Source organism: Schistocerca serialis, chromosome 4 (genome assembly GCF_023864345.2).
Source record: "Schistocerca serialis cubense isolate TAMUIC-IGC-003099 chromosome 4, iqSchSeri2.2, whole genome shotgun sequence".
Lineage (NCBI taxonomy): Eukaryota > Metazoa > Arthropoda > Insecta > Orthoptera > Acrididae > Schistocerca > Schistocerca serialis.
The window spans coordinates 244539499-244566612 of record NC_064641.1 but is presented as its reverse complement, the minus strand read 5'-3'; the positions used below and the strand labels follow the sequence as shown (position 1 = coordinate 244566612).

The following is a 27114-nucleotide window of genomic DNA, read 5'->3' as shown; positions in this document are numbered from 1 at the left end:
TAAGTGTCTCATTCCCTAATCTAATTCCCTCAGCATCACCCAAGTTAACTCGACTACATTTCATTATCCTCGTTTTGCTTTTGTTGATGTTCAACTTATATCCTCCTTTCAAGACACTGTCCATTCCGTTCAACTGCTCTTCCAAGACCTTTGCTGTATCTGACAGAATTACAATGTCATCGGCGAACCTCTAGGTTTTTATTTCTTCTCCACGGATTTTAATACCTACTCCGAATTTTTCTTTTGTTTCCTTTACTGCTTGCTCAATATACAGACTGAATAACATCGAGGAGAGGCTACAACCCTGTCTCACTCCCTTCCCAACCAATGCTTCCCTTTCATGTCCCTCGACGCTCATAACTGCCATCTGGTTTCTGTACAAATTGTAAATAGCCTTTCACTCCCTGTATTTTACCCCTGCCACCTTCAGAATTTGAAAGAGAGTATTCCAGTCAACATTGTCAAACACTTTCTCTGAGTCTACTAATGCTAGAAATGTAGGTTTGCCTTTTCTTAATCTAGCTTCTAAAATAAGTCATAGGGTCAGTAATGCCTCACATGTTCCAACATTTCTACGGAATCCAAACGATCTTCCCCGAAGTCGGCTTTTACCAGTTTTTCCATTCGTCTGCAAAGAATTCGTGTAAGTATTTTGCAGCCGTGACTTATCAAACTAATGGTTCAGTAATTTTCACATCTGTCAACACCTGCTTTCTTTGGGATTGGATTATTATATTCATCTTGAAGTCTGAGGGTATTTCACCTGTCTCAAACATTTTACTCACCAGATGGTAGAGTTTTGTCAGGACTGGCTCTCCCAAGGCTGTTAGTAGTTCTAATGGAATGTTGTCTACTCCCGGGGCCATGTTTTGACTCAGGTCTTTCAATGCTCTGTCAAACTCTTCACGCAGTATCATATCTCCCATTTCATCTTCATCTACACCCTCTTCCATTTCCATAATATTGCCCTCAAGTACCTTGCCCTTGTATAGACCCTCTATATACTCCTTCCATCTTATGCTTTCCCTTCTTTTCTTAGAACTTGGTTTCCATCTGAGCTCTTGATATTCATACAAGTGGTTTTCTTTTCTCCAAAGGTCTCTTTCATTTCCTGTAGGTAGTATCTATCTTACCCCTAGTGGGATATGCCTCTACATCCTTACATTTGTCATCTAGCCATGCCTGCTTAGCCATTTTGCACTTCCTTTCGATCTCATTTTTGAGACGTTTGTATTCCTTTTTGCCTGCTTAATTTACTGCATTTCTATATCTTCTCCTTTCATCAATTAAATTCAATATATCTTCTGTTACCCAAGGATTTCTACTAGCCCTCGTCTTTTTTACCTACTTGATCCTCTGCTGCCTTCACTACTTCATCCCTCAAAGCTACCCAATCTTCTTCTACTGTATTTCTTTCCCCAATTCTTGTCCATTGTTCCCTTATGCTCTCCCTGAAACTCTGTACAACCTCTGGTTTAGCCAGTTTATCCTGGTCCCATCTCCTTAAATTCCAACCTTTTTGTAGTTTCTTCAGTTTTAATCTACAGGTCATAACCAATAGATTGTGGCCAGAGTCCACATCTGCCCCTGGAAATGTCTTACAATTTAAAACCTGGTTCCTAAATCTCTGTCTTACCATTATATAATCTATCTGAAACCTGTCAGTATCTCCAGGCTTCTTACATGTATACAACCTTCTTTTATGATTCCTGAACCAACTGTTACCTTTGATTAAGTTATGCTCTGTGCAAAATTCTACCAGACGGCTTCCTCTTTCATTTCTTACCCCCAATCCATATTCATCTACTACGTTTCCTTCTCTTCCTTTTCCTACTATCGAATTTCAGTCACCCATGACTGTTAAATTTTTGTCTCCCTTCACTAACTGAATAATTTCTTTTATCTCATCATACATTTCATCAATTTCTTCGTCATCTGCAGAGCTAGTCGGCTTATAAACTTGTACTACTTTAGTAGGCGTGGACTTCGTGTCTATCTTCGCCACAATAATACATTCACTATGCTGTTTGTAGTAGGTTACCTGCACTCCTATTATTTTATTCATTATTAAACCTACTCCTGCATTACCCCTATTTGATTTTGTATTTATAACCTTGTATTCCCCCCCCATGAACCATGGACCTTGCCGTTGGTGGGGAGGCTTGCGTGCCTCAGCGATACAGATAGCCGTACCGTAGGTGCAACCACAACGGAGGGGTATCTGTTGAGGGGCCAGACAAACGTGTGGTTCCTGAAGAGGGGCAGCAGCCTTTTCAGTAGTTGCAAGGGCAACAGTCTGGATGATTGACTGATCTGGCCTTGTAACAATAACCAAAACGGCCTTGCTGTGCTGGTACTGCGAACGGCTGAAAGCAAGGGGAAACTACAGCCGTAATTTTTCCCGAGGGCATGCAGCTTTACTGTATGATTACATGATGATGGCGTCCTCTTGGGTAAAATATTCCGGAGGTAAAATAGTCCCCCATTCGGATCTCCGGGCGGGGACTACTCAAGAGAACGTCATTATCAGGAGAAAGAAAACTGGCATTCTACGGATCGGAGCGTGGAATGTCAGATCCCTTAATCGGGCAGGTAGGTTAGAAAATTTAAAAAGGGAAATGGATAGGTTGAAGTTAGATATAGTGGGAATTAGTGAAGTTCGGTGGCAGGAGGAACAAGACTTCTGGTCAGGCGACTACAGGGTTATAAACACAAAATCAAATAGGGGTAATGCAGGAGTAGGTTTAATAATGAATAGGAAAATAGGAATGCGGGTAAGCTACTACAAACAGCATAGTGAACGCATTATTGTGGCCAAGATAGATACGAAGCCCACGCCTACTACAGTAGTACAAGTTTATATGCCAACTAGCTCTGCAGATGACGAAGAAATTGAAGAAATGTATGATGAAATAAAAGAAATTATTCAGATTGTGAAGGGAGACAAAAATTTAATAGTCATGGGTGACTGGAATTCGAGTGTAGGAAAAGGGAGAGAAGGAAACATAGTAGGTGAATATGGATTGGGGGACAGAAATGAAAGAGGAAGCCGCCTGGTCGAATTTTGCACAGAGCACAATATAATCATAACTAACACTTGGTTTAAGAATCATGAAAGAAGGTTGTATACATGGAAGAACCCTGGAGATACTAAAAGGTATCAGATAGATTATATAATGGTAAGACAGAGATTTAGGAACCAGGTTTTAAATTGTAAGACATTTCCAGGGGCAGATGTGGACTCTGACCACAATCTATTGGTTATGACCTGTAGATTAAAACTGAAGAAACTGCAAAAAGGTGGGAATTTAAGGAGATGGGACCTGGATAAACTAAAAGAACCAGAGGTTGTACAGAGATTCAGGGAGAGCATAAAGGAGCAATTGACAGGAATGGGGGAAATAAATACAGTAGAAGAAGAATGGGTAGCTTTGAGGGATGAAGTAGTGAAGGCAGCAGAGGATCAAGTAGGTAAAAAGACGAGGGCTAGTAGAAATCCTTGGGTAACAGAAGAAATATTGAATTTAATTGATGAAAGGAGAAAATATAAAAATGCAGTAAGTGAAACAGGCAAAAAGGAATACAAACGTCTCAAAAATGAGATCGACAGGAAGTGCAAGATGGCTAAGCTGGGATGGCTAGAGGACAAATGTAAGGATGTAGAGGCCTATCTCACTAGGGGTAAGATAGATACCGCCTACAGGAAAATTAAAGATACCTTTGGAGATAAGAGAACGACTTGTATGAATAACAAGAGCTCAAATGGAAACCCAGTTCTAAGCAAAGAAGGGAAAGCAGAAAGGTGGAAGGAGTATATAGAGGGTCTATACAAGGGCGATGTACTTGAGGACAATATTATGGAAATGGAAGAGGATGTAGATGAAGATGAAATGGGAGATATAATACTGCGTGAAGAGTTTGACAGAGCGCTGAAAGACCTGAGTCGAAACAAGGCCCCCGGAGTAGACAATATTCCATTGGAACTACTGACGGCCGTGGGAGAGCCAGTCCTGACAAAACTCTACCATCTGGTGAGCAAGATGTATGAAACAGGCGAAATACCCTCAGACTTCAAGAAGAATATAATAATTCCAATTCCAAAGAAAGCAGGTGTTGACAGATGTGAAAATTACCGAACTATCAGCTTAATAAGTCACAGCTGCAAAATACTAACACGAATTCTTTACAGACGAATGGAAAAACTAGTAGAAGCCAACCTCGGGGAAGATCAGTTTGGATTCCGTAGAAACACTGGAACACGTGAGGCAATACTGACCTTACGACTTATCTTAGAAGAAAGATTAAGGAAAGGCAAACCTACGTTTCTAGCATTTGTAGACTTAGAGAAAGCTTTTGACAATGTTGACTGGAATACTCTCTTTCAAATTCTAAAGGTGGCAGGGGTAAAATACAGGGAGCGAAAGGCTATTTACAATTTGTACAGAAACCAGATGGCAGTTATAAGAGTCGAGGGACATGAAAGGGAAGCAGTGGTTGGGAAGGGAGTAAGACAGGGTTGTAGCCTCTCCCCAATGTTGTTCAATCTGTATATTGAGCAAGCAGTAAAGGAAACAAAAGAAAAATTCGGAGTAGGTATTAAAATCCATGGAGAAGAAATAAAAACTTTGAGGTTCGCCGATGACATTGTAATTCTGTCAGAGACAGCAAAGGACTTGGAAGAGCAGTTGAATGGAATGGACAGTGTCTTGAAAGGAGGATATAAGATGAACATCAACAAAAGCAAAACAAGGATAATGGAATGTAGTCTAATTAAGTCGGGTGATGCTGAGGGAATTAGATTAGGAAATGAGGCAATTAAAGTAGTAAAGGAGTTTTGCTATTTGGGGAGCAAAATAACTGATGATGGTCGAAGTAGAGAGGATATAAAATGTAGGCTGGCAATGGCAAGGAAAGCGTTTCTGAAGAAGAGAAATTTGTTAACATCCAGTATTGATTTAAGTGTCAGGAAGTCATTTCTGAAAGTATTCGTATGGAGTGTAGCCATGTATGGAAGTGAAACATGGACGATAAATAGTTTGGACAAGAAGAGAATAGAAGCTTTCGAAATGTGGTGCTACAGAAGAATGCTGAAGATTAGATGGGTAGATCACATAACTAATGAGGAAGTATTGAATAGGATTGGGGAGAAGAGAAGTTTGTGGCACAACTTGACCAGAAGAAGGGATCGGTTGGTAGGACATGTTCTGAGGCATCAAGGGATCACCAATTTAGTATTGGAGGGCAGCGTGGAGGGTAAAAATCGTAGAGGGAGACCAAGAGATGAATACACTAAGCAGATTCAGAAGGATGTAGATTGCAGTAGGTACTGGGAGATGAAAAAGCTTGCACAGGATAGAGTAGCATGGAGAGCTGCATCAAACCAGTCTCAGGACTGAAGACCACAACAACAACAACAACAACCTTGTATTCACCTGACCAAAAGTCTTGTTCCTCCTGCCACTGAACTTCGCTAATTCCCACTATATCTAACTTTAACCTATCCATTTCCCTTTTTAAATTTTCTAACCTACCTGTCCGATTAAGGGATCTGACATTCCATGCTCCGATCCGTAGAACGCCAGTTTTCTTTCTCCTGTAACGACGTCCTCTTGAGTAGTCCCCACCCGGAGATCCGAATGGGGGGCTATTTTATCTCCGGAATATTTTACCCAAGAGGACGCCATTATCATTTAACCATACAGTAAAGCTGCATGCCTTCGGAAAAAATTACAGCTGTAGTTTCCCCTTGCTTTCAGCCGTTCGCAGCTACCACGGTTACCAAATAACCCTGTGACGAAACGCGCCACTCTTCTTTGGATCTTCTCTATCTCCTCCGTCAACCCGATCTGGTACGGATCCCACACTGATGAGCAATACTCAAGTATTGTTAATTTCATCATTTAAACAAATAATTTGGCCTAACTCTTGTGGTAAAAGAAATTGTTAAAAAGACAGAAGTTTTCGATGTATGCATATAACTGAATGAGTTAAGTTTTCATTGTAATTTCTGTAAATTAAACATCAAACAATGTGCAGTTTCAGTGCCTATTATTGTGATAATATGTAAGGGCCCGATTTTTGATCCCGACACAGTCAGTCCACGACCGAGTTTCAGATGCGTAACCCATATTGGTTGGATCAACAACAATGCATGAACTTGACTGTGAAATAAGTGTTACACCAATAGGACGTGTGTTAAAGCAATGACAATGTATGTTCAATTTATTTGAAAGACTGGGAAATGTGTGGTTAGGTTTTTACTGCTCCTAGATGTAGCAGTATGTGGATGTTTGCCTGCAACCTATTAATGAGGCTTACCGAAAGTTAAGCAATAGTTAACCGGCCATAATAGCTGTGTATTATTGGGGGTTACGAACAGTGAAAGTAAGTATAGCAACACAGTATGTCAACACTGAGTGAGGACAATCAAGGATGAAATAAAGCAGGCGAATGTCACAACCCTTCATAAAGTGGCTTTCCATCACCCAACCAACCTCCACAACATCCCAGTCCATTCCTATGCCACTCTCAATCTGAACCCCTTGCCTCATGAATCACAGCTGTGTGGGATACTCAAGTGCAAGATCTGCCCAATCTACCCATCCAGCATTTCCTATTCCATTCCTGCCATAGGCTTATCCTATCCTATCACAGGCCAGGCCAGTTGTTAAAGCAGTGACATTATATACCACCTCTGCTGCAATCATTGTACAGCTCTATATATTGGTAGGACTACTAACCAGCTGTCCACCAGGATGAATGGCCACCACTAAACTGTCGTCAGGGCCCAGGAAATGACCAGGGGGGGTCTCTGCAGACACCATGACACTCTGGCATAAAATGGGGGTGATACATGATTACAAGAACTCAGCAAGAGGGTTCTAACAGCCTCTGTCACCTCAATTCTCCAACTTCCTACCTACATGTGGTGCCCCTGTTAAGTCAAGAAACTCAGCGGAACATTGGGTAACCAACCCCAGCGGGAAACTGAGTCAGTGAGCAGATAGGAGTTGGAGGACAGTGGAAGGAACGGGAAACCACCACTGAACTATCCCAAGAAAACCCCATGGCTTCGCTCAGCTCAAAATGTTCCAGAGTTTCAAGTTCCCCGATCAGATCTCCGGGGGTAACCAGGTTGTGAGGAGCTTTATGAAGAGTAAGATGGTGCAAAGAGAAGCACTGCATAGGAACATGGAATGTAAGATCCATGTATCAAGGAAAACTAGACATAGTGAAAAGATAAATGGAGAAAATCAACATCAACATATTGGGAATAAGTGAAATGAGGTGGACTGGCATGGGAGACTTTGCTTCGGATGGCCATATGGTGTATTATTCTGGGCACAATAACAATAGAAGGAGTAGCCTTCATAGTTAGTGATACAGTGGGAAAAGCTGTAATGGGATGCAAATATAAAAATGATAGAAAGATGTCCATCAGACTTCAAGGTCAGCCCCTCAACATCACAGTAATTCAAGTTTATGCACCACCAACCGATGCTGAAAAGGAAATTATTGACCAGTTCTATGGAGATTTACAAGAATTACTACTGTCAACACCAAAAAAGTATATCGTCTTCATAGTTGGAGATTGGAATGCAAAAGTGGGAAATCATGTGTAGAAGGTATAACAGGGAAATATGGTCTTGGTACAACAAATGAAGCAGGACAGAGACTCCTAGAATTCTGCCAAGAAAATTCATTGATAATCACTAATACACTGTTTCAACTACCAAAATGACGCCTATGTACCTGGACTTCGCCAGATGGCCCACACCGGAACCAAATTGATTACATACTTTGTAATGAGAGGTGAAAGAGTGCGGTTCAGTCAGCTACAACCAGACCTGGGGCTGACATCAGATCAGATCATGAGCTCCTGATTGCAAAATTTCGGCTGAAACTTCAGAATGTAGCAAAAAGTATCCCAACTTGCAGATACGACCTTAGCTCTATGCCCTCCAACTACACTGTAGAGGTGCAAAACAGATTTAATGTATTAGAACTGGAGGACAAAAGCTCATGAGAGATGTGGACAGAAGTAGTTAATACCGTCAAGGAAGCCGCAGAGAAACAAATTCCGAAGAAAAGAAACAGGAAGAAGGTTAGATGGCTATCAGTTGAGGCACTGCAAGTTGCAGAAGAACGAAGGAAAGCAAAAATCAAGGGAGATAGATCAGCTATGTTTGAATTAAATAAAGATTTTCAGAAATTAGCTAGAAGAGATAAAAATATATTCTTTAATGAACAGTGCAAGGAAGTTGAAGATAGTAACGGAATGGGGAAGACAAGAGATCTTTATAAGAAAATTAGAGAAATTAAAGGACAATTCCAGGCAAAAATTGGAATGATAAAAAATAGAAACGGGAAAGATCTGAGTGAAGCAGAGGATGTTAAGGAAAGATGGGCAGAATATGTAGAAGACCTATGCAAGAAAGAATTGCGTAAGGACAGGGCTCCTACTGCTGATGTTAATGTTAATTTAGAACTAGAGCCACATATTTTGGAGAGCGAAATCCAGTGGGCCCTTGAAAGTATGGCTGATAACAAAACTAGTGGACATGATGAAATACCAGCAGAATTTTTTAAAGTCACTGGAAAGGATGCAGTGAAAGTGCTGCACTCAATATGTCAAAAAATATGGATCACGCAGCAGTGACCAGAAGACTGGAAAAGATCAGTATTCATCCCCATTCCAAAGAAGAGAAGCTCTACAGAATGCTCAGATTATCGAACAATCGCACTTATCTCACATGCTAGCAAAGTCATGTTGAAAATCTTACAAAACAGACTTCACCAATATCTAGATCGAGAGCTACCAGAAGAACAAGCTGGATTTAGGAAAGGAAGAGGAACTAGAGATCAAATTGCTAACATTCGGTGGATTATGGAAAAAGCAAGAGAATTCCAGAGAGATGTGTACCTCTGCTTTATTGACTACGCCAAAGCCTTTGACTGCGTCGATCACAACAAATTATGGAACATACTGAAAAACATGGGTGTACCAGATCACCTCATTAATCTGATACGGAGTTTATACCTTGACCAAGAAGCCACGGTGAGAACTATGCATGGAACAACGAAATGGATAAAGATTCAGAAAGGGCTCTGGCAAGGCTGCATACTGTCACCATACTTATTCAATCTGTATGCAGAACATGTTATGAGGAGTGTGAGGCAAGATGAAGGAGAAACAGGAATTAAAATAGCTGGAATAAATGTAAACAACCTCAGGTACGCGGATGATACGATGCTGTTGGCAAAAAGTGAAGAAGAATTGAGAACACTCTTGCTGAAGGTGAAAGATGAAAGTGAAAAGGCCGGTCTTAGGCTGAATGTGAAGAAAACGAAAATTATGGCAACTACACCTACCAATTTGTGGGATATAGCAGGAGAAACCATGGCAGTAGTGACCACATTCAGTTACCTTGGTTCCCAGATCTCTGCTGTTGGCGACTGCAGCCATGAAATCCAGAGAAGCCTGTTGCTCGGTAGACAGGCGATGTCAAACCTTGACAAGGTTATAAGGTCCAGAGATATAACACTAGCAACAAAGATCCGTATCGTGAGGGCTATGGTCTTTCCAGTTGTGATGTATGGATGAGAGACCTGGACCATTAGAAAGGCTGAATGGTAAAGAATTGACTCCTTCGAATTATGGTGTTGGAGGAAACTTCTTAGGGTTCCATGGACTGCAAAGAGAACCAACAGATCAATATTGGAACAAATAAAACCAGATTTCTCCCTGGAAGGTCTAATGTTAAAACAAAAGCTGACCTACTTTGAACACACAATGCGAAGGCATGCCTCGCTGGAAAAAACATTAATGCTGGGGAAGATTGAAGGAACTAGAAGAGGACGTCAGAGGATGAGATGGATCGATGGCATCACGGAAGCAATGTGTTCCAACCTGGAAGGTCTACGGGAGAAAGTGCAAGACAGGAAAAAGTGGCGTGATTTGGTTCATGCGGTCACGAAGAATCGGAACTGACTAAATGAAAAGAGAGAGAGAGAGAGAGAGAGAGAGAGAGAGAGAGAGAGAGAGAGAAACTGTCGTCAAGAGCAAAACTGACCCCCTCTGACACAACATGCAGCTGAACCAAATCACAATCCCAGTTACTGGATCCCACCCTTCATCAGCAGATTTTTTTGAACTGCACAGACAGGAATTACTGTTACAACACATTCTCCACTCCCGAAATCACCCTGGCCTCATCTACAGTAACTTACTGTCCCCACACCATCCACCCAACAGTTTCCATCCCGACTGTCCTATCCCTTCCTCCCTATTCATGTGCCCTCACGCTCATTGTGTGCTGCCCTCTGCCAATGCACCTGTCCTCCTTTTCCCTTCCCTTCTCTCCTCCCACCTTCAACCCCTCCCCAAACCTCCCTGACTCACAGTCTCCAAAGCTGCGCCTGGCAGTCTTCGTGAATGCATATAGGCCCTATAAGCTCTGTCAGATTGGTTGGTTTGGGGGAGGGAACCAAACAGCATGTTCATCAGTCCCATCGGATTAGGGTTGGATGGGAGAGGAAGTTGGCTGTGCCCTTTCAAACTAACCATTCTGACATTTGCCTGGAGCAATTTAGGGAAATCAAACTGGAGGAGGGTAGCATGTGACCGTGATGGATGGCGGAAGCTCGTTGGGAAGACCAAGGTTCATCCTGGACTGTAGTGCCAGAAGAAGATGATTTAGGGAAATCACAGAAAACCTAAATCAGGATGGCCAGACTTGGGTTTGAACCATAATCCTCCCAAAAGTGAGTCCAGTGTGCTCTGTCAGAACACACTCTTCTCTCCCCATACCTGTACCATGCTATCCCTTCCCCTTCACTGCCCCCTCCATACTGCTGCTTTCATTTGATGTGACAGTTGCATTCCAGTCTGAGGTGACAGAGATGATGGTGGTTATGTGTGCATGAGGTGTGCTTGTTTGTGTGAATGAAAGTGTGTGCAATATTTATTATTAACTGATGGCTTTTGAAATGAAGACTACTGATATTTTCTCCATTTTTTCAAAGATGATTTTGTTGTGTGTATGTACTGGTATAGCCATAATTATCTCTTTCTCAGATAAATTTTCTTTATTTTCTCACAACCATATTAAAGACTGAAGTCATATTATCAACTGCATATGTCTGCTCAACTCAGATGCGAAATGAAGATTATACAGAGATGTATTGCTGCAATTCACAAAACCACTGAACAGTTGTATTGGAAGTTTTTTTTAAAAAAAAGTTATATACAAGCTGTCATTTAGAGTAAAGTATCATTTCCATGTACATATGTTTCACAACATATTTTATTTATCAAATGGGATGCACTACGTTGGTTTAGTTCTGTTACTCCATTAGCATTATCACCACATTATTCTTTACACTACCTTCCCCCTTGGCAAGCAGAGGTGTTAAGAACAATTTTCATAGTTCCTCCTCTCTCTTATCCAGTTACAAAGTTTTGTTTATGTTCAGTGGTCTATAAACAAAAGTGAGAATGATCCCTGCTGCTGAAATTCACAAATTTAATTTACAAAAATTTACTATAATAAACTAAAAAGACTTCTAAATTCTTTATATAATTATCTGCAGAATTCAGTGCAACAATATTTTCAAAAAAATTTAAATCTATTCCATCATACCTTTTTCTTTTTCCTAAGTGTGGATATTGACTCTGAGGAATCTTCCAACTTCTCCCGTTGTTCTATCTCAACTAATACTTGGGAGAAAGGACGGCTTGCCATTTGTTCCATCTCCACAAACAATCTCTGTCAGAGTAAGAGAAAAATGTTAGATATGCAATAAGAATGTTCCAACTTATAATTTTACTATTACCACAGTTTTATTGTTTTCCATACCTGTCTTCTTCTGTACATATCATACTTCTGCTTGATCTTCCAGAGAATAGCAGCTACAAGAAGTAAGAGTAAAAAACACCTGGAAATAAAATATAAAATTGTGTCAAGTGAGAACAACAATATTTCAACTCAGATGCGGGCAACTCACAGCACCTCTTACTTTAATCTGTACACAATTTTCTTACTGTTTACTTGCTTCTTTGTTTGAACTTCTCCCTATTTTAATTTCCTTTTTGGATCTAGTACCAGAGCTGAACAGAAGCCAATGTAGTACTCAAAATAAAGAATAAGCTTTATTCTTACATTCACAGATTAGTTGTTACATATCTAAGAAACTAGCTGAGCAAAAATGTCTTCAAAAGTCTTCCTGTACCTTACTAAATGTTAAACACACAGTAACATAATATTGCACAAACAAAGCACTAGCCAAAGAGGTTATGAAGTCAAGATATGGAATTCCAGAATGAAACTTTCATTCGAAGTTGAAGGTGTCCTTAAATTTTAACTTATAAAACAGATTAAAAAAGTGTGTCACTTTGGAGATCAAATCTGCTGTCTTTCATCATTGAGTGAAGCTCTTATTGACTGAGTATCCATATGTGACTTATGACCTGGACCCAAGCTTCAACCAATGCATTCCTCTGCTGCTTACCAAACTCCATGGACAAACTATTTTAAGTGAGTAATATTTCCTGGTTAAACGATCCAATTATCATTCTGTCTCCAAGTCAATTAGCAAATAATTAAATAACACCAGAGAAGGAAAGTTGCTACTCACCATATAGCAGAGATGCTGAGTCGCGATAGGCACAACAAAAAGATTCACACAATTATAGCTTTCGGCCATTAAGGCCTTTGTCAGCAGTACACACACATACACACAGGCGCACACACACTCATGCAAATGCAACTTGCACACACATCTGCAGTCCCAGAGAACTGAAACCACACTGCGAGCAGCAGCACCAGTGCATAATGGAAGTGGCGAGTGGGTGGAGGTGAGGAGGAGGCTGGGGTGGGCAGGGGGAGGGATAGTATGGTGGGAGTGGCGGACAGTGAAGTGTTGCAGTTTACATGGAGGACAGGAGAGAAGGTGCAGAGGGGTCTACTGCTGACAAAGACCTTAATGGCCAAAAACTATAATTGTGTAAATCTATTGTGCCTATCGCGACTCAGCATCTCCGCAATATAGTGAGTACCAACTTTCCTCCTCTGGTATTGTAACATTCCATCCTGGATTTTCCATTGTTTGAAATAATTAAATAAAATATTTCAACTTTTTGTATGGATTATAACTAGCTGCTATTTTATCATTCATTTCTTTGTAATATAGTATATGAATGTTAATTCAGTGTGAAGATAAGCCTTGTGTACTCAAACTTCAAAATAAGCAATCCTGACAGCAATATTACAAAAGTTTAGGTGTGTAGAATTTCGAAAGTAATTGTATATAATTCTTGCTAACAGTTCTGATCTATTTTCTTTTACTTTTGAAGAGAAAAATTATATTTTCAAATTCACATGTGTACTGGCAAAAAGACAAGATTTGTCTACAAAATGCAGAGAAATTTCCATAGTTTATTCCACCAAATGAACTTTTTAATACCAAACCAAAATACTGACTTTTATTGTTATTTTAGCTCCAATGGAAGTCAATATGCTCCTTTTATAAGTTTTTGGCACATTATTTTCCTCATCATCTACAGGACGAGCAAATATGAAGGATCAGAAAACCCTTGATTCTTTAAAGGATCGAACTCCTATGTATAAAACAGCTTTTAAAGTCCGATTACTTCCCAAATGAGTTGATGAGTAAAATATTTGACTTTAAGCATGTAAGTGAGAAAAGTTTAAAATTATGCTTAAAGTTTGTTGGAACTCATGAACTGCCATCATTATCAAATACTACGTGAATACAGTCCACATACTCTGCATTCTTTTTAAGCAAAAACCAGGTCTTCAAGAATCTCCATGTTTATAACACCACATATCCTGAACTATGTTTCACATAATGCTGTAATTCTGCAGGTACATTCTGTTATAACCTTTAATCACCAATAATTGCGTGGATATTCAAACACATTCACTTAGAAACAATAGCTGGTTACATGATAACAACTCAGTATCTCTTATTCGACTGCCGTGCCGTGACATGCGGCCGGCGCCGTTCGTAGCTAGGTGACGCTCCCCCTCTCAGCCGAGTTGCAGAGCGCCTCTATCGCCGTTTGCGCGTACTGTTGTGGCGGCAGTGTTAAATGTTGTGGCACTGTCACAACACATTCAGTGCTGTATGTGGATAACTGAGAAAAAGTTTTGTGAAGGTTTGAAACTGTGTATAAAGTTTGTTGGAAGACATTAAGTGCTCTCACTCTCAAATACCAGATGAATATAGTACGGGTATTTACACACAGTCAGTTACGTTGCCTTAAGACAAACATATTGTTTCTAATTGTATTACTTGTCTTATTGTGTCTAACTTTTAATATAAGATAAAAACTCTTATTGAGTATGTTTGTTTGTGTGGCCATCTTCTGCAGCAGCTGTTAACATCTGTTATTGTAAGTTATCTGTGTTGAGCTGACTGCAATGTAATTAAAAAGAATTACACCAGACGAGTTTCGCTTTATTTACAAAGCATCTCCTGTAGTGTTCTGTAAATTGGATACATATGTTTGTGCATTTATTTTTTGATTCTTTTAGGTTAAAAACAGCATTTTCTTTATGAAGTTCGTCTGTAAACTACTTACAGTGTTTCTTTACATAGTCTGAACCTTCTCCTTTTGCTAGCAGTGGTTGATGTCGACAAGCTTCATTTCACATCTGCTGTTTTTGGCATTTTGTGTTATTTTCTGCACTGCACTATTTATAACTGACTTCCTTAACTGTTTTTCATTCATCACTACTACAGTGTTTATGCCTATTTGTTTGTTCTCGTTCATGTTGTGTGTGTTGCCAACCTATGAAACGATTTGGTGTGTGTGTTTATTTCTGTATCACAAATCAGGAATATACCAACTGAAATGCAATACTTGTGATGGAAGATACATAGGTCAAACCAGGAGGACATTTGACACCAGATACAAAGAACATGTAAGAGCATGGAATACAGCACAAATCATTCAACTTTTGCAGAACACCTACACCAACACCAACATAAAATTACAACCAGATACACAGACATGGAAATCATAAGGATAAACAAAAACAAAAAAAAAAAAAAAAACACCTCCTCACCTCACACACACACACACACACACACACACACACACACACACACAATCATTTCATAGGTTGGCAACAATCACAACATGAACGAAAACAAACAAATAGGCATAAACACAGTAGTAGTGATGAATGAAAAACAGTTAAAGTCCATTATAAATAGTGCAGCACAGGAAAATGCCAAAAACTGCAGATGTGAAACAAAGCCTGTCGACGTTGACCACTGCTAGCAAGAGGGAAAGGTACATACAATTTAAAGAAACACCATAAGTAGCTTATAGCTTGCAGGCTAACTTCATAAAGAAAACACTGTTTTTAACCTAAAAGAATCAAAAAATAAATGTACAAATGTACGTATCCAATTAACACAATGCCACAGAAGATGCTTTGTAAATAAAGTGAAACACGTCTGATGTAATTCTTTTTGATTACATTGAAGTCAGCTCAAGACATAACCTATAACAACGTATCTTATTGAGTACATTACGATATTGTATTTTTAAATTCGGTCAATAATCATACAACATACTGAAAATCAAATTATTATTGCCACTGGTAACTGTTAGGTAGGCAACCTGTATGTGGTACTGTGTCCCGGGGTGTACTTTAGTAGTATCAATGTGAAGTCTTTGTGAACCAGCAAACTTCATTCCAAACTGTTCTATTAAAGCCACCAACTCATCACTGTATTAATTATACAGAATAGGTTTGAACCCCTTGAGCAACAAAATGAAAACAATTTTAAGTTTTTACATGTCTTTTCAAGAACTGTAGCTTTTTACAGATTGCCTTGGCTTCTCTGAAGAGTTCACGAACAAATTCACCTTTGTATTGTAGTTTAAGAGTAAATTTGTTTGAAGTTTCTGCTGGCTTCTGTAGGGAATGTTGAACAATACTTCCACTCATAATCTTGTACCTGACTAATTGTTTCCTCTTTTGTCCATAAATTCTACATTTTCTTTTCTTCCATCAATAAACTGTTTCAACGTTTTACCTTTAATCAACTACCCATTTCAAACACTCATTACAATGGCGGTGTTTACATGCAATTTCCAAAACATTTTTGAATTTAATCAATTTTGTATGAAACATATTTGGATTAACATGCTATGAAAACACATTAAAATTTCAAAGATTCATCTCTAGTTCTATTGCCTCCTTTTCACGAATGACTCCAATCAATCTCTTCCAGTCACAACTGAGGTGCAGTGTCAGGACATACTCCAGATAATAAACTCCATTTAAAGCTTACAACATCTGAAAAATGTATTGTCTGTTTAAAACATACATTCACCAGTAGTTTGTCTATTTACTGACAAAATCAACTATAGTTCTCCTGCAATATTTAAGTCTGCAGCAATTCTTCAAATAAACATAGGTACTTGTGCAGTACCAATGCCTCAACACTGTGATCCAAATCAACTATAAATTGTTCCAATCTAGAAATTTACTACTTATTACTGGCTCTGAGCACTATGGGACTCAACTGCTGAGGTCATTAGTCTACTACTTATTATTCAGAGTGTTATCCAAGTAACTGTTTACAGGACATTATATATGTGCAACATGTGGGAAATTCTTTTACTGAGTTTTTCTGTTCCAAATAGCTGCTTAACAACTTTTTTTAATCACTAAATTGACATTGAGAATGATGTGATATCTTCCTGCTTCAGTAAGTTGTCCTTCAAATATTGCATCTCATCTCTCTTTAGTCCTCCAATTTTTTATAAGCCGAAAATATTTAACTGCTTCTTAAAAATGCATTTGTTGATGATGTATATGGAATTATTGCCTAACCTTTGCTGATATATTTGTAAATCTTACCCAGCGATCATAAGAGCAAGGATACACTCTTAACAAAATAATATTTTTTTCTGTTCAGATATCTTAAAATTGAAGAGTCTTTTGCCTTTTTTCCTCTTTTGTGCCATACATACTGGCATGGGGTAAAACTGGATAAGTGATAACTAAAACTGTCATATAAAATTATCTCTTACTATAAAGATGCTGAAAAGAATGTAATATCAATGCAGGCACTGAACTGAGGGACTCAGAAATGCAACTAGTGAAACAAAATATTGTAACAATACAACAGGTTTACAATCACTGTTACTTGAATTACAGGTGACTTAATGCTAACTGGTAGAACAAATTATGTTTTTTTTATAATCACAAATTAAATAAACTATGTGGCATTTGAGAGAGAGAGAGAGAGAGGCAGGCTTTGGACCAAGTCCTGATGTGCACACTGACAGTGCTGTCAATAACTGCAGTCCAATATTTTCTTCTGGCAGTTGTCAACAGCACACATATTTTTCACAAAATTCATACATTACATATTATGGAAATGGAAACTTAGGAATGCAGCTATTGACACCGTCATTGACAAACATCAATCAGGTTCAAGTTGGAAAATAACATTACATGGTATTATAAACTGACAAAAAGCGCAGCATACATATAGCTGATGTATAAATAGGTCAACAGCAACTGTTATTCATTTTGTGAGATAATGTGCAATTGGCAAAACATATTTATGAATCACAGGTTCATAGAATGACGTTCCATGCTCTGTGCTGGTATAATGAATATTAAATATTGTGTACTTCCATTTAATTTTTGGCAAAACTAAGAAATTTTGAGAGCTTCTTCCAGAAACAATCAATGTAGTTCTTCAGAATACAAGGTGTGTTAAAAAAGTATAGAACCTTTGGTTGGCAGAAATACACTTATTAACTTGGGGGCAGAGAACCTTAATCCTTTTGAAGAAGTCTCGTTGGTAATGGACATACTTTTCCCAGCAGACCTGCCATTGTTGGAAATAATACTGGAATGCGTCTTTTAGAATGGTGATCACCTGGGCTGTCTTATCTTGACTCAAATCATGTTACTTTCAGGGGTATTTCCAGCTTGGGAAATAGCCAAAATCTTGGGAAATAGCCAAAATTCACACAGAGCCATGTCAGGAGAATTTGGAGCCTGACTAACCACAGGAATGTTGTGTTTAGTGAGGGAATTATGTATCAGATGCACTGAATGGTGAGTGTATTATCATGATGAAGCTGCCAAGTTTTTGCTGCCCACAGCATCACAAATGTGATTGACTTCCTTTGCGATGGTTTTGCACTGTAGTGAGCACTCATGATGCACCACCCCATTAGAGTAGAAGAAAATGGTCAACTCGACCTTTACACTGCTGCAGACCTGCGTTTCTGTTTTGGCCTCGGAAATGATGTTTCCACTGTGGTGACTGCATGTTGGTTTCTGGGTCACACCAATAAACCCATTTCTCATCCCTGTGATCATGGTGTACACAAAGTTGAGGCCACTGTCTGCACAGTCCAGCATGTCCTGCACAATTTCCAGATGGCACTGCTTTTGATTCATTGTGAGCAGTCTTTGTACATATTTTGTGGACATTCTCCTCATGCACTATTTACCAGTCAAAATTGATTTTACCAATCCAATGCTTAGCCCTACCTCGTTCACAAAGTCTCAACTCTTATATGATGTTCTTCCATACCTCAAATCTGCACTTGCTCAACAATATTGTCATGTTGACTTCATGTGGGTCTGCCTAAATGCAATTCACTGTGCACTGATAAGCAGCCATCTTTGAAGTGGTTGTAAACACTCCTTTATCTGTGAGTTTCTCTACATTTCAACCTTGAAAGCCCGTTGAACCTTGTGAATGGGTTCCACTTGAGTATCACCAAGTTTATAACAAAATTTGATCCCATATCTCTGCTCAGTTTGTTCTGAAATTTCACCACCTACTGGAAAGTGATGAGCATTCTCTCCATGTTCTCAGTCATGAGCTGACTGCCAGTGACCGACTCTTTCTGATGACGGGAAAAAAAATTCACGGCTGCACATGGGTGTCCCCTTCCATGTCTCCACTGAAGAAAATCTCCCACACTTCATTGGTTTACACATGAAAAAAGAATGTTCGATACATTTTGAATACCCCTCCTAAAACAAAGACAAGCAAAAGCTAAAATGTTTTAAAATTTTGTGTAATTTGAGATAACTTCCGCTGCAGCTACAACAGAATAAATGGAAAAAGTTTGGAATGGTACTGAGACAACAAGGCTGTGGCACTGCAAAGGCTCCACACAGAGTAACAAAAGCACTTTAACATAAATCTCAAAAAATTTTAAAATGCTGTTACATTTAAATTGTATGTTGGAATAGGACTGAAACTAAGCCCTTTGTCTCGAATGGGAAGCACACTAACCAAACGATACTTCCAAGCACAGCTCATAATCTTACAAAGAGGATGATGATGGAAAGGTGTGGATTTGAAAAATAGTGGGAGACAGTTACTTTAATGCCATAAAGACTGCAAGAACTATGTATATGCTGGGCACCAACTTTTATAGTAACAACACCCAAATGATGACACAGGGAATGGTAAAAGATCTACTGTAAGTATTTTTTACTTCAGACTATTGTATGTCATGTACAGGAACATAAATAAATAACCCCCCCTCCCAGGATGCCGCTAATTTAATATTTATTTAACAGCAAAGCAAAAATGAAATACCAATCGAACAGACGCATTAGCAGAGACATTAACTAGGAAGGTGCCGACAAATGAAGAAATTTTTTCAGATTCATTTTTTGATGTACTGTTTTTTGTTTTTAGTAGTGGAGTACAATCGAAGTTTTTCTCGTAAGAGAATGACATGCATTTTGTAAAGCAAAAAGTACTGCAGTCTAAGTGTATTTAAATGTGCATGAATAATACAATATTTGACCAATATAGAGCATTTGTATTTATGGAAGTATGTGAATTGATTTATATGTTATTACGACTGGCGCCAGTGCTCACGGAGTCCTTTAGCTGCCTGCATCTTCAAATATTTCGGCGAAGTCCGAGCGTCAAAGGAGATTAAGTTAAGCACAGACAATTTTTGCAGATGCATATATATTATACATATAAATATATTTTATTTAATTACATTACAATTGAGACCTGTGTGCCAGGACTTCTGGGCACTGGTCATAAATTGTGTTTGTTAACTATTGTTATAATCAGAAAATTTTAAGACACTGTTATAAACTGCTAAAACTAATTGCCAGTATTTTCTGTTTGCATGAATCACAATGGGGAGTGAGTATTACAAAAAGGCAAAAATTGGACCCAGGTCACGTAAAATTTTCCTTAGTATGCGGTTTTATTCGGCACAGCAAAAGGTAGGACGGCTACGCAAGTTGCTTGCATGGTTACACTTGGTAGCACATCCTTTAATGTAGATAGAAACCTTCCTCACTATTTCCTTCCTTCAATTTTATTGGCGAAAAAAGAAAAAAAAATTACAAGAAATTTTCAGTGTGATACGTATTGTCAGTAAAACAAAGAACTGTGACACAACAGTTTGAGCATCATAACAGGTGACAAAACAGGCTTTCACATCACGTAATTTGCATTTATCAAGTGTAATAGTTAATGGAGGAAATTTTTTAACATTTTGTTGAAATTTCTATTTCTTACAAATTCATATATGGCCAAAAAATAGAATCCCATTATCGATAGCGATACCAAAAATGCAGAAGATGGTATAGAATTGCAAGATCAAACAATTAAAGTTCAGGCATCATGCATGACTACTGCAGAAGTTTAAAGCAGATCAGAGATGTGTGTTGCACGAGTGACGAATGATAACGACTCTCCAGCACAAAATATCCTTGACGACACAATGTTTACCAACTCCCAAAGCGACATACCGCTCATGAATGAAACATTGGAGAGTGAGGAAAATATGAATCTTGACAACACGTTACAAACACCACTTGGTTACAACACAAACATTAACTTGGGAAGCACAGCAGACAGCAACCACAGCAGTACAACTGAAGCACTGCTGTGGCAGCTATTATCTAACATGAACACGAAATTAGATGATAGCAATACCTTTCAGTGATATAAAATACAATATGAACACCAAAACTGATAATTTGACACAAGATATGAACACTGTTACACATGATCTAAATGCAATGAAGCAAGAACAAAAACAAATATTCAAGGATTTGCAAGACACGGTCTCACAGAAATTCGATGATTTAGCCAAAAGTTTTTGCACTGAAATAGACGAAAAATTGAATGATGTGAAAACACAGATAAAGCATGAAGTACTTTTTGAAGTTAACAGTAGCATTACAGAGTTAAAACAGAAGGTAAATTCTTTTAATGACCATCACGACCTAGTAGAACAACAGATAAAGAAAATCACTGACGCAAACATACATATTGAAGCCACGCAAAACCAGCTGTGTTCGACAGTAAAAAAAGTAACCACTGTCATTAACAAAATAAATAAAGACTATGAAGGTGTACCTCTAACTGTAGAAGAGCTTACTTTAAGGGTAGCGACATTAGAAGTTGACTCAGCATGTGTTAAGGAGAGAGAAGATTAATGAAAATCTGAGTGATATCATTAGTCAAGCTGAAGCAGGTACGTTAGATAAGGTTAACACCATTGCAGAGAAGTTGGTAACCAATTGTAAGTTATACACAGATGTAGTAGAAAAGGCTATTCAGAAAAAGGAAAATGAAATTGTGAACAAGGTAAACATTGACCTGCAAGCCGCAGAAAATAGGATCCGCAATCTTTTGTAGGAAAATATCGCCAGGTCTCGAAATATGAATGTAAATAATACACAAGCTACAGTAAACAAACCACAACGTGTTGCTATATAGTCGCAAATTGTCACGAGTCCTACAGCAGGTACAAGTGACAGTTGTAGATTGCAATGTGTAAACATACCCACAGTTCCAATACCTGAACAATTACCAGCCGTAATCACAGGTAACAACCATAACGACATAAATATGACCAAAATTGCCATGTGTTTATCAACTATTTTTGCAGACGAAGGTTTGCTGAGGCATCAACAATTTCCTACATTCACTACCAAAGATAAAATAATAAATCCCGTAGTGTTTATCAGCGCTTTTCATCATGTATTTCCACGCAACTGGACAGAAGCACAGAAAATCAGATTTGTCATAGGATATACACAAGGTGATGTGCTCTTATGGGTAACTGAAGTGGCAGAACGTTGCAACACTTATATTCAATTTGAAAGAGCTTTCCTCGGCAAATACTGGTCTGAGGCAGTGCAAGAAAGACTCAGACACGCGATTTTCAATCCTACACAATTCAATGGCAAATACGATAGTCTCCGTGGTTACTTTGAAAAACACCTGAACACGACACGCTACTGGACGAACCCAATATTGCAGGTAGACATGTGAAAATTTTTAAAAAGTTGTTTACAATCGCACATCAGAGAAAAATTACCCACAACGCCCAAGCACGTCACTGAATATTTCCTGTCAGTGACACTGAATATTTCCCATCAGTGCTCGATTCAATTGACTTAATCTATGAGGGAAGACCTGTACCCCATAGCGCAATAGAAGAACAGGCACCACAATAACATAATTACGTAAATCAGTCAATAAAACATGATTTAAACATGCAGCAAGGTTGGTACACACAACAGCAAAATTACATACCAAGAGGCAATGAGTGTGGTAAAGGGAATGGAAAAAACAAACGATTTAAAAGAAATTTCCAAAACAACAGGGGTAATTTCAACACATGAGTGAATTACAATTCACCACCAAAAGCCTCTATGCTGAACATAAACAGGAACAGTCAGCCGCAGCAGTGGCCAATGTGTGGCAACAATGCCATGCCTTACGGTGTACTGCAGCCAACTTTTGGGCAGCAAAATAACCACACAGCAGCTAACAACACAAACTGATGAAGTACACACACAGTGCAACTCACTGAAATTTCTCCAGGTAATGAACTAAGTCACACTACGCCGTCGGAGAACACCAACCGGTAGTAGTACAGCCCCAGACTATTGACCTCTCAGGAAATGGAGGCAAGGAACAACTGAAAACATATTTCATAATATTTGACAAACGTGGTGACATCAAGGACAATTTGTATCAGCACGAGTTAGATAGAGTAGATAAGGTCAAGGAAGATCAAGTACAAGCAATCATTAAGGTAAAAATATTTGGCATTGACACACAATTTTAGATACAGGTTCAACTACCAACCTAATGTCAAATTCATTTTTCTGTGAAGTGAAGAGGAGAGGTAAGTTCCCAATATTTCCTGTACAAAATTGCAAGAAGTAAACTGCTACCGGCAGTAAGACTAAATTGGTTAAGCATCAAGCACTTATTCCAGTACAAATTGAACATTTCACAGTGAAGTGCAACTTCCCTATAATTGACAAACTAATTGTTAATTGTCTTATTGGGATGGACACGTTTAGAATATACAAAACACAGATTGACATAGGTAATGGCACAGACCACTTTTATGTAGAGGAACAGATCTTTTCTATAGATTTAGTCAAAACGCTCGATGAAAGTATCAAAAACAAACCAGAGTCAAATGTCATAGTACAGTATTCCTTTCCAGCTGTGTACTTCACAAAACAAATTGATACTGAACAAGAAAAGAACACTGAGGTTAGTTACGAGATTGTAGAGCAGAAACTAAGTGAATCACAGGTACTAAATGAGGGGCAACGACGAGAACTTTCTAACTTGTTATTTAAGTATGCCAACATTTTCAGTAAGGAGCCAGGAGTAATCAAAGGCTAAGAATGTAAATTTGAAGTCTATCCACATGAGATCAATTGTATGATTAAATGGGGAATTATACAGCCTTTATTTTCACACTACTGTAGTCCAATATTACCAGTAAGCAAACCAGATGGTGGTTCTGTAAGATTAGTTCTTGATGCCAGGGGTATCAATAAGATTATAGTACCAATACGCATAAGATCAGACAATTTGTTTTACAACACAAAATATTTCAGTATATTTGATCTCAAAATGTCTTACTGGCAAATAAAGTTCCATGAAGAAAGTCGAAAATATAGTGCATTTGTTTGTGGGGACAGAAGTTACGAATTCTGTGTTCTAACTTTTGGACTGAACATTAGCGCAGGAGTGTTTATATCTGCATTGGACAAGGTTGTGCCCTCCCCTTCTCTCTTTGCTCCATTTCTTTCGCTGATCTTTCCTCTTCTTTCTTCCTTCTTTGTACTGCGGCTCAATCTCAGGGTTTTCAATGCAGAAATGTAGTGAGAAGGGAGCACGTGTGTGGTGGTTCATGATATCGTAGTGCTGTGAGGGAGCGTCACTAATGCCTCTGGTTTGAGAATACTGATGACTGAAGCACAGACATTTCTCAAAAGGAAAACACGTACATGCTCTCTTTTCTTTTAAAACTACAAATAGTAGCAAAGCTAGTAGTATGTATCGTTCCACTAAACTAAATGAGCGCGACACCATTGATGAAGTTTCAACCTCGAATGAAGTTTATTAATACCAATTAACTGAAATATATATATATATATATATATATATAAAAAGAAAGATGATGAAACTTGCCAAACAAAAGCGCTGGCAGGTCGATAGACACACAAACAAACACAAACATACACACAAAATTCTAGCTTTCGCAACCAATGGTTGCCTCGTCAGGAAAGAGGGAAGGAGAAGGAAAGACAAAAGGATATGGGTTTTAAGGGAGAGGGTAAGGAGTCATTCCAATCCCGGGAGCGGAAAGACTTACCTTAGGGGGAAAAAAGGACAGGTATACACTCGCACACACACACATATCCATCCACACATACACAGACACAAGCAGACATTTGTAAAGGCAAACTCTTTGCCTTTACAAATGTCTGCTTGTGTCTGTGTATGTGTGGATGGATATGTGTGTGTGTGCGAGTGTATACCTGTCCTTTTTTCCCCCTAAGGTAAGTCTTTCCGCTCCCGGGATTGGAATGACTCCTTACCCTCTCCCTTAAAACCCATATCCTTTTGTCTTTCCTTCTCCTTCCCTCTTTCCTGACGAGGCAACCATTGGTTGCGAAAGCTAGAATTTTGTGTGTATGTTTGTGTTTGTTTGTGTGTCTATCGACCTGCCAGCGCTTTTGTTTGGTAAGTTTCATCATCTTTCTTTTTAGATATATTTTTCCCACGTGGAATGTTTCCCTCTATTTTATATATATATATATATATATATATATATATATATATATATATATATATATATATATATATATATATATATATATATAAAAAAATAGAGGGAAACATTACACGCGGGAAAAATATATTTAAAAACAAAGATGATGTGACTTACCATACGAAAGCGCTGGCAGGTTGATAGAAACACAAACAGACACATACATACACACAAAATTCAAGCTTTCGCAACAAACTGTTGCCTCATCAGGAAAGAGGGAAGGAGAGGGAAAGACGAAAGGAAGTGGGTTTTAAGGGAGAGGGTAAGGAGTCATTCCAATCCCGGGAGCGGAAAGACTTACCTTAGGGGGAAAAAAGGACGGGTATACACTCGCGCGCACGCGCGCACGCGCACGCGCGCGCACACACACACACACACACACACACACACACACACACACACACACACACACATCCATCCACACATATACAGACAAAAGCAGACATTTGTCTTTAAATATGTCTGCTCACAGTTAGAGTAATTAGTTTCTGATGTGTGTGTAGTCGTCATTGATACTTAAAAATTCGTTTCAATAATTCTATCACTGGCCATTTATGAGTTGCTAAGGAACGTATCAACAAGCTGACTATACAATGTCATATCCCGACAGTAAATTGCTTCTCGCTTGCTTTAAGCATCAAGACGATTAGTATGCCACTCATATAAGTCTTTGATAGTTATTGTCAAGCTAATGTCCGTAAATTGCGGTTAATGTTACTGAATCATACATGCGACGATAACGACCGATATCCAACCATGTATCTTAAACTCCACGCCAATATTTGAGGATCTGCGCGCGATTTGTTTGGACCAAAGTCGGGCCGTGTTTTACTCTGTAAATAATCAATAAAATTTAGAAATGAATGACACGTATTAAAAAAAAATCTCAAGTTGATAGGACGTCATGGGTCACTACTGGTTTCGACTCCCCTACACTCATGTGACGCAAAGTAGATCCGACTATATTGGGCATACTCATGTAATGTCTTAGGACCAGAATTGCTTAGCAAAGTCACTGTATATGTAGATGACCTGCTGATAGCCACACCCAGTTGGTTAGAACATATCAGGCTCATTGAACAGGTGCCTCAATGATTTGCAGATTACGGAGTAACAGCCAATTTAAAAAAGTCTAGTTCTGGTAAGAAGCAAGTCAAATTTTTAGGACATGTGTCAGAACAAGGGATATTACCTAATCCGAATAAACCTGATGCCATACGCAATTGTCCAGCTCCAAGGAATAAAAAACAACTAAAGGCCTTTTTAGGGCTAGCTTCATTTTTTTTTTTTTTTTTTTTTTGTTGTACCACAACCAGTAATGAAGGGTGATGCATTGCTCAACTTGTTACGAAAAAATAGACTTTGGTTATGGGAAGGTAAGTGTCAAGAGGACTTTAATAACATTAAGCAGGCATTGGTAAATGCAAACATTCTTAGGCACCCTGACATGTCCAAGGATTTTTGCCTCATTTCAAGGGCTGGGGACATGCTTATTTCAGATACGAGAGGAAGAAGGTAAGGAAGTATTCAAAGTCATCATTTTTGCTATTCGCACATTATCTGAAGCAGAAAGGTCTTACTTGGTGTCAGAATTGGAAAGTTCAGCGGTGATGTGGGCATTTAAGAAGTTTGAATATTTTTTGTGGGGCAAGAACACCAAAGTGTACTGTGACCACCAGTCACTGTCATTTCCTTTAACATGTAAACTATTGCACTGTATATTAGTAGCTAGGTGGTGTCTATATTTACAGGAATTCAATTTTGAGATCATTTATATCAAAGGAAATCAGAACGTTATTGCAGATGCCTTGTCTAGGCTACCACTAGGTTTAGAGGAATTTGGTGAATTACCAGACCAAGATGGAGAAATCAAAACATTATTAATGCAAGGTACAACACAACAGTCTGATTACCATAAGTTTATAAGTTTTGTAAGCAGATGAAAATTATACAAC

General features: G+C 38.7%; 1 protein-coding gene across 1 annotated transcript in view; it reads right to left on the bottom strand.

Annotated features, from left to right (window-relative positions):
* The window catches only part of LOC126473640 (attractin), a 293725-nt gene that overhangs the window by 13598 nt on the left and 253013 nt on the right, over positions 1–27114 (bottom strand). The window contains exons 20-21 of the mRNA XM_050100828.1: positions 11859–11937; positions 11643–11768 (exon numbers count right to left, since the gene is read on the bottom strand). Coding sequence (XP_049956785.1) covers positions 11643–11768; positions 11859–11937 — 205 coding nt within the window. The remainder of the gene's footprint in view (positions 1–11642; positions 11769–11858; positions 11938–27114) is intronic.